The 9,119-nt window shown below is 40.8% G+C and overlaps 1 protein-coding gene across 2 annotated transcripts; it reads right to left on the reverse strand.

Moving 5' to 3' along the window:
• Positions 1-510: 510 nt before the first annotated feature.
• Positions 511-7,875, reverse strand: LOC103355162 (dehydrogenase/reductase SDR family member 13). 2 transcript variants are annotated; one of them, XR_520070.1, is made up of 6 exons: positions 7,716-7,875; positions 4,848-4,966; positions 3,497-3,620; positions 3,000-3,326; positions 1,067-2,787; positions 511-1,020 (listed from the first exon to the last, which is right to left on the reverse strand). XR_520070.1 is itself a non-coding variant. In XM_008278852.1 (5 exons), the coding sequence occupies exons 1-5, from the start codon at positions 7,840-7,842 to the stop codon at positions 2,528-2,530; spliced, it is 957 nt and encodes a 318-aa protein (XP_008277074.1). In that variant the 5' UTR covers positions 7,843-7,875; the 3' UTR covers positions 511-2,527. The 2 variants fall into 2 exon arrangements, 1 of the variants encoding a protein (XP_008277074.1); XM_008278852.1 differs by having other exon boundaries at positions 511-2,787.
• Between the last annotated feature and the right edge of the window lie 1,244 nt (positions 7,876-9,119).

The raw sequence follows: 9,119 nt of genomic DNA on the forward strand, positions 1-9,119 counted from the left end.
AGTTTTCCTAAATAATTTCACCAAAAGTATTCTGTTGTCAAATGTACTGTTCAACTGAAGTATCTAAAAACCATAATGAGCCCCTGGAAGAAGGTCCACTTTATTGTCACCAGGGTACACAACTATAGCACACTCTTCACTTCACAGTCCAAAGGCTTCTCAATAATTTATAGCCACATTAACATGTTTCTTCTTTTTGTTTTTGGTCTCAATACATTTACACTTTATTTTGGCTTTACTTAAAGTTTGAAGTGTTGTGATTAATGGTCAAGTCCCAAATAATTCACAGGTTTCTGCAAAGTCATTCTGATCAGAGTTAGGATTGGGTTACAATCAGGTGAGCTGGTATTTTGAGTGACACATTTTTCATGCCTGAATTTTTCTGAATGAAAGCAACCAGGGTTAAAGAGTGCTACTAGATGAGCTGCAACGATCAAATCAGGCACATGTAAACCTGTGGAAAACAGTTCAACTGGACAGAAACACAACTGTTTAGATGCAACTCACTAATATGGATTCCAGAGTAGCCAAACTTTATTACGAAGGTTCAACACAATTAAAAATATTCAATTATTAGGAACAGCTCGAACCACAGAGAAGTAGAAAAGTTCATTTAAGACACTTGGTCTGAAGGTAAATTCATGGTCCAACATGTACCTCAAATTTGCAGTCACAGTTTGTCGGTACGGTGCTCAAAATTTAATAAAAAAATATTCTGAAAAACTGAAAACAAAGTGTTTAAATGGCTGTAATTCTTCGTGTAAGAATTAATAATCTAAACTGAGGAAGACTTCTCTTGAACTCAACGTAATGTACTGAACGGTTAACACAAATACACATACCACTAAAGCCCTACGTTTTTATGAATACCACTGCACTGCAGTGTAAACTTCTCCCATAAAAGAACACAACATGGCACACATGACAAGCAACAGGATGGATTTCACTTCCCAAAATAAGACCATCAACAAATACATCGATGAGCAAAATCATTCTGACCACTCAGATAAAGTAAATAATGTTGGTTATCTCATGAACTCAGTTCCTATCAAGGTGTGGGCTGCATTAGACAGGAAGTGGATGTCTCATTCCAACAGTCGGTGTGTTTGATGTGAGAGAAATGGACAACTAGCAATGAGCAACTTTGACAAGGGCCAGATAGTTACAGTCAGATGACATTTCTGAGATGTCATAGCTTGTGGGGTGCTCCTGGGCAGCAGTGGTGCATGTCCACCTACAGCAATCCCAGGTAGGACTGCAGCACCTGCAACTAACAACCTCCAGGACTTAAAGGACGTGTTGCTACCTTGGTACCAGATACCTGAGGTCACCTTCAGAAGTCCTGCCTTAGCAGATCAGAGCTGCCATATTGGGTGTAATAGCAGCATATTAGATAGGTGGTCCCATCAATGAAAATCAAGCACCAGTGACTGGGGGAAGGACACTGCACCTCATTTCCACAGGGCTCTGGAATGACTTTACAAACATGGCCGATCTGAAGCTTTTTTTAGTTGGAAAGTCTGAAGAACATTCCATCAAATGCATTAAGAAAATGTGGCTTAACCAAAGCAAGGAAAATAAGAAAAAAAAAAACTTTGTGTTCTGTCATTAAAAATAGCAGACAACCAATTATCAGTCTGGCTGAGTACCGGATATGACATTTGGCTTTTTTCCATATCATTACTTTTTTTTTTACCAATTCTAACTAAATAGATTAATTTAAAAATATGCTACTTTGGCTTTAACACAGCCGCCGTTCTCTATCTGTCACCACTCTGTGTCCCCTCTGTGCCCTGCCCACAGCACTATCTGACTGGTAATGAATAAGAGCCAATCAACACTGAAGGATAAATGTTGAAAAGTTCCCTTTTAATTAAATCTGTGAAACATCAAGGCATTTCAACAAAGTTTTCTGTTGGAGTTTGTGTTTCTAGTGACATTTGCTGCCTATCTCCACAGCGCTGTCAGTGCAGGAGAGTAGTCTGGCTGTCCCTCAAAATCATTCAACTAGAGTGGGACAAGTGTTCTGGAGTGTTTGTATTTCTTTAAACTAATCACTATCGTCTTGGATAGTGTTAAGCCCAGGAAGCAGCAATGGTGCCGATGCAAAATGGTGTCAGGGGAATTTATTTTGACTTCTGCACAATCCAAATCCTCTGCCAACCTTGCCATTTTCAGCATGTCTGCTCAGGGGCTGTTTTTGTTGCTTCCAGCAGTAAAGCGGCAGTGATGGCAAGCTTAGACTCAAAGTTCACATCCGGTAAGTTGTGTTATTCTACTTATTTTCACTGCAAATGTAAATCAATTCCAAATATCGTTATCTGTCTCATGAATAATAATAGTCAGTAATAGTCATACTGATCAATCCTCTACCTCATGAATCGATTAAACCACAAAAAAGTGGCCCTTAAAGAAGCAAAGACCAATAATCCAACAACAAGACATTGAAAGACCAGAGGCCTGTTCATGTTTCTGAGGCAGAGAGCATTCATACAGTCTCTGAGTTTCTGGATTAGGATTCAGCCTCTTAAGCTAAATTGGTTAACCTTTCACTCACTTCCCACAGTTTCTTTGCCAAGGCATCATCTCGTCCCTTGGCTCCCACTTGTTGCAGCACACAGTTGGAGAAGTAGCGCCCACTGAGAGGCTCGATGCCCTCCTGCAGGGCACAGTGTAGGGTGGTCTGGGACCCCCCCTCGGGATCCAGAAAGAAGAGCTTGGCAAAGGGCTTCACGAGGAGCTGCAGCCACAGGCTCAAATTTCGACAGAGGTCTGTGTAGATTACTCCTGGCAAGAACAAAAGCGATTCAAACACATGCAAAGTTTGTATAAAGGTAGCCTAACAAACTGTTTTGACATGATGTAGACAGCCATACTGGGGCCATACTACTGCTGATGATTCAAGACAGCAAAAGAATGAACATTTTCAACTGTCAAAGAAAAAAGTTTGCTTGCACATTGTATCACCCAAAATTCTGGACTGTGTAGCCGGCACTGACCTGGGTGGAGGGTGTAGCAGGTGACATTGGTGCCCTGCAGCCTGTTGGCCAGCTCCCTGGTGAAGAGCACGTTACACAGTTTACTGTGACAGTAGGCCTGAAAGTTGTGCCAGGTAGACTGACCCGGCACTAAATCCTTTTTGGACGCCAGCAGAGGAAAGTCGATGTTCCCTAAGCGGTACAGGAGTCCAGTCACTGTGACCACTCGACTGGGACCACACTGCTGCAGCCGCTCCAGGAGAAGGTTGGTGAGCAGAAAGTGACCCAAGTGATTTACCCCAAAGGCCATGCCGAAGCCTTCCTCGGTACGCCCTGGACCCATCATGCCTGAAACACAGGGTTTGTCAGCACCTTTGTGGAACACTGTGGTTGACTAAGTCAAACCAAACTTTTTTGTCTCTGTTTTTTTTTACATTTTGTTTTTAAAATTGCAACAGAAAAAAAATAAGAAACATACATTATGGAGAGGGGTATTCCACTCTGTGTTAACATTTCACCTGCATTGTTGATGAGGATGTCCAGTCTGGGTTCAGTCTTCAGGAATGTTTTAGCAAAACTGCGAACAGATTTCAGGCTGGCCAAGTCCAGCTGCATGAACACCACCTGGCTGTTCCCAGTCTCCTGTAGGACATTACTGCTGGGTAAGTCTGGCTGCAGTACAAACATTAGGTAGGACAGAACAATACTGATACTACATCCAAAAATAAATTTGAATAGCACAAAAACATTTCCCTAATCCAAGCCAATAGTTATTTTTAACATGTCTTTGCTACATCTTTTTTTTTATTGTGTTCAATGCCATTTTACAAGTGTTTGATATCAGTTGCAGCACGGGGAGTGTTTATATCTGTTTCATTGTTTTCTCACATGTGTATACATCCCTGAGGGGCTACTGTGGAACTAAGAGGTCTTAAAAGTTTAAGAAGTGGACACATGACTTAATGCACACCAAACAAGCTGATGGAGAGCTGCTGCTCTGGCAGGTTTTGGACAGCCATCCCTACAAAGAGTTCTGGTGGTTCTACGTGTCTTCCATTTCACAGTTATTGAGAACAATGTGTTCCTCAGAACACTCAAAGTTTTACAAATGTTTTTTTAAACCGTTGTCCTGATCAGTGCCTCACCACTGTTGTATCATGGCAGTCTATAAAAAGCCCTTGGACTTTTGGATTCTGGTTTTGTCCTGACATGCAGTGAGAAGAGTGGAAACTTTATATACACACATATGTATGTCTTTCCAAACTATGTCCAAGCCAATTGATTTGCTATAGGTGACATGCATTTAAGGACACATCTCAAAAATGGGTACATGTAATCAAATTTGGAAGTTCCACAGCAAACGCTTTCGTGAATGAGAGATTCCACTTTCTGATTATTAATAAACTTGCACAAATTTCTAAAAACAAGCTCTCATTTTGGGATTCTGGACTGATAGGGGAAAATGCTCATTTTATTCAGAAGGGTTTCTGCAGGCTTCAACAAGTAAAGTTCAAGGCTTTTTAAAACTTCCATGAATGCAAGCTAAGATCTATTTCACATCATGCTGGCAAAAACAAGTACTGCAGGAGTTTATGATGCAGAGTGGGTCACGCTGGGGCCAGACTGGTGATGCTTCTGGCGTGAATACAGAACAGTGTTGGCTGATGGGAAGTGTTTGCTGGTTTTATTACAGTCACTCTGTGATTTTCTTTATGATTCAACTCTAATGCCTCTTTTCCTTTTCCTGTTAAGAAAAGTACAGACTGGATGTCCTGACAGGCCAGTGTTAGTGCAACCTGAATTCTCTGTGCCTAATGGTTTGTGGCAAAACAGTGTGTGTCTGCTTTGCAACAGTCTCCTACTCCTTACTCTGCGGATGTCAAAAGCAGCAGCCTCAGCTCTCTCCTTGTTGCGGCAGGCCAGGATCACCCTGGCTCCTCTCTTTGCCAGATCCAGAGCCGTGGCTTTGCCGATGCCAGTGTTACTTCCTGTGCAGGCAAACAATTGACACACATGAAATTCAACAAAAAAAAATAAATAAAAAATTAAATGCCACATTGAACTCACTGACGTCTGTCGGTCAAATCCCCAACCGAAGCATGCCCTGTAAAACCACTGATTAAAGCTACATTATTGATAAATCATTGCCCTTGTTGTCATTTTGATATATAAATAGTACAATTTATTTACCTTAAAGTCAGTTTTTAAATACACATTGTTCTGCATTTTATCAAAAAACTTAGGGAGGTTTATTGGGTGCACACAAATCAAAAATGAAAATGAAATGAAAAATACTTTATTCATCCCAGAAGGGAAATTCAATAAAAAAGTAAAAAAGTAAAAAAAAATAAATAAAAAAATATTAAAAAAATAAAAAAGTAACACATCGTAACATAAGTTGCTGTAAATTATACAAAATTTTCAATACTGAATTTATAAATAAACTATAGCTATATGTCCTGCCTTTGGATTAACGTTTTCCAGTTATATACTGGGTATATACTGATTTACTGTATTTCTTCTTGTGGGCCATTTGAAGTGGTAACCCTATTTACCAATACACGATCCGTACCTGCATTCGCTGAGTTGAACTGGGTTTTTTTTTTTTTTTTTTTTTTTTAAAGCTATTTAAACCTCTTTGGTTATAATTAAGAACACAGAGCAGATACAATAATGCAGGGACATAATTTGCTCCCTGGGACCGATCCCTTTTTGGCAGATGAACACTTTTTGGTCCAACACAAGCAGTCATCTTTATCATTGACAAGCAGATGTAAAATGTATTGTATCATTTACTATAAGGAGTATTTATCATTCATATGGTTAGAAGATTCTTTGACAATTCTGGAGATTGTAGTTGAGGTGCTTTAAAATGAAATTCTGAATTTCTAGCCACTTTACTTAAACAAAACTCAATAGTCTGCTCTAGGACCCCAGTGTCTGCTGGGATGTGCGGCACAAAGACTGGCTCTGAAGTCCCACCAACAGTATCTGTGAAGCGGTAGGTTTGGAACAGCCATCCCTACGAAGAGAAGTACTGTGACCTGCCTGAACGACTGTAGGCCCCTTGCCCTTACTCCAATTATGACGAAATGTTTCGAAAAGATTATCAAGGCCCACATCCAGAAGACCATTCCAGACACTATAGACCCTCTGCACCAGACCACTGACGACGCAGTCTGCACTGCCATCCACAAGGCACCAACACATTTAGAAGGCAAGCACACACAAGTCAGAATGCTGTTCACTGACTACAGCTCAGTGTTCAACACCGTCATTCCACACAGACACTGTGACATGGACTGACACCCGCTCTCTGCCACTGGGTGCAGAACTTTCTTACAGTCAGACTCCAGTCGGTCAGAGTCAGCAACTGCTCATCCAGCACAAGTGTGAGCACAGGGACCCCCCTGAGCTGTGTGCTAAGCCCCCTGCTGTACACTTTTCACATATGACTGTGTGGCCTCCCAGAGCAACACCATCAAATTCTCTGATGACACAACAGTGATGGGAATGATCACTGTAGGGCAGACTCTGGCCCGCGGGCCAAATTTGGCCCGCTTTGTAATTATATTTGGCCCGCGAGACAATACCAAATGACTACTAGAGCTGCCCCGGGCATTATACTGTACAGCACATTCACTGCTAATACTACAAATCCCATAATGCCCTGTTGTTGTTTTGGCACGTCAATCAGGACAGGACCCAGAAACTCCCTCTCCTCTGTGACAGTACGCATAGCGACTTCACACTACAACTGTCACTGTGCCATTGATGTGTTTTTTTATTTATAATTTGATTTTGCATGTCTCCACTATTAACTTATATATAATGTATGGTAATAAGCATTGCTTGTTCCATATTAAATGTTAAAGCAAAATTTGTTTCGGTCCATATTAAAATGTTCATTTGTTCAATGTTGGCCCGCGACTTTGTTCAGGTTTTAAATTTTGGCCCACTGTGATGAGACAGCATACAGGAGGGGGGTGCCAGATCTGGTGCCTGGTGTCAGGACAACATGCTTTCCTTTAACGCTGAGAAGACCAATGATTGTTGATCCAAGGAAGAGGGCAGAGCAGCACACACCACCATACATATGCAGATTGAGGTGAAGACAGTGAAAACCTTCAAGTTCCTCTGTGTCCACATCCACGAGGATGTCACCTGGATTCACAACACACAACCACACCATAATGAAGGCCAAGCAGCAGCTGTACTCTCTGAGAAGGCTGAGAAAGTTGCCAGCCAACGTCCTGTGTAACTTCTACAGGAGTCGAGTGTCCAGAGCAGCTCCATCAATGTGTGCTATGAACACTGCACAGCTCCGGACAGGAAGCCCAGCAGCTCATCTCTGGTGCAGCCTCCCTCCTCACACTGAACTGGACTCTTACCAAACTCTAGCCACACACAAAATGTGTTAGTGTTTGCCTCAAAGCACTTTATAATCAACACTGTGATCACTTTACCTGCAGTAGTCACTTTATACAACTAAAGTTTCTAAACGCTCAGTGCACTTCACCACCACTGTCGTTGTCAGTTTAAGTAGGCCTGTTAATTTAGAACTACTTGAGTTTTTCTACATTGTGCACATTTAATTAAGGAGGATCAACAAAGTAAGAGTTTCATTGTGCAGTGTATATGTGTAGTTTTCTGTGCACATGACAACAAACCTCTGGGATGTTGAGTCTTACATGACATGTTAGCATGAGCTCATAGCCGAAGCTAGCCGCTAGTTACCTGTAACAACGACAGTCTTCCCCGTTAACTTTACAGAACCTAAGCACTTCGCTCCTCTAAACACACCGTAGTACACTATGACATAAAAGGAGACAGCTCCTGCTACGAGGCACAGCAGCACCGACATATCTGCACGGGTCCCAGGCTGTGTTCAGTCAGTGCACCGGGCTGCTGAACCAGGGGCGTCAAGTACGCTGCAACTTCCGCATCAGTCCGGTCCAGACTTGCACAATAAAATTATTTATTAGCAAAACAAATACGTTTTTATTGTTTCTTTGGCGTGACTGTACCGACATTATTTGAATACAAGAGCCAAAGCAAAAAGCTTATTGTAATTAATTATTATCGTAAACAATTTGCCTTGAAGCAACTCCAACAGCTTCCGGTTGACCTTCTTGCTGTAGCTCTGATGAAACAGCAGATGTCGCCATGTTGCTTTTCAACGTAAACAGTCTCTTCTCCATAGATGTGTATAATAAAGGCCTTTATTATACATGTCTATGCTCTTCTCCCCCCTTCGTTTTATTCTTCTTCTTAAGATCCAAGGTTTGAACTAAATAATAACTTTAGCTCTTTAATGCATTGATTATTTCTTATTATTTGTAATTATTATTTTCAGTTTCAGTCAGACTATTTATTATTTCGAGTGAACAACCACATAACATGCAAAATAGCAGAGGTGAAAAGGGTTCAAATTTCAGGTAATACATACAATTATAAATATTTCTCCAGATGAATACCCAACATTATTTTTGTAACACATTTTTTTTGAAGTGTTATGTTAAAATATTCAAACATCTAATTAATTGTGCACTAAATTGCATTCGTTTCCAGAAGAGAAATCTGAACATTGCATAAAGCCATCTTCAAAATAATTATTTTTTTTACATTTTTTTAATATATAAGAGCAAAGTGTCTCTTTTTATCACTCCATAAATCTGAAAATACTTTTCCCACCGTATTACTGACGTTTGTCTTTGTCAGCAATGTACAAATAACACAATGTGTAGTACACCACCTAAACATGTGTATTTTTAACACTTTCTTTCCATGAGTCTAAAGGACGACGGGTTCCCTGCTAGTCTGGAGCAATCATTGCAAAAATAATGTGGATTCAAGTTAAAATTTGAATGACTCGCCACTGTAGTGGAGGCCTGCATGAACGGGCGGCGACCCTGTAGATGGAGTACATTTGGCTATTTTACAGATACATCAGAAATAGTTCTCCTGGAATTCACTTAGACGCTTGAAAGACTTTGTATACAATTTCATAGACTTTTGACTTCTCTTGCCAACACTCGTCTGCTTGCGAGCCAAAAGGAAGTTACACACTGCAAATTACAAGTGCAAACAAGATAAGACAAAATAAAACTTTATAGTCCTCCAAGTAGGCAGAATGTCAGG

Source organism: Stegastes partitus, unplaced genomic scaffold, assembly GCF_000690725.1.
Source record: "Stegastes partitus isolate 25-593 unplaced genomic scaffold, Stegastes_partitus-1.0.2 Scaffold135, whole genome shotgun sequence".
Classification (NCBI taxonomy): domain Eukaryota; kingdom Metazoa; phylum Chordata; class Actinopteri; family Pomacentridae; genus Stegastes; species Stegastes partitus.

Bases quoted from the DNA above. Each gene is read 5' to 3' on its own strand.
- LOC103355162 (XM_008278852.1), bottom strand. From the start codon at position 7,842: ATGTCGGTGCTGCTGTGCCTCGTAGCAGGAGCTGTCTCCTTTTATGTC. The intron at 3,327-3,496 runs GTGAAATGTTAA...CCTGTGTTTCAG, and splicing joins CATCCTCATCAACAATGCAG to GCATGATGGGTCCAGGGCGT. The intron at 2,788-2,999 runs GTCAGTGCCGGC...TGTTCTTGCCAG, and splicing joins CTGCTACACCCTCCACCCAG to GAGTAATCTACACAGACCTC.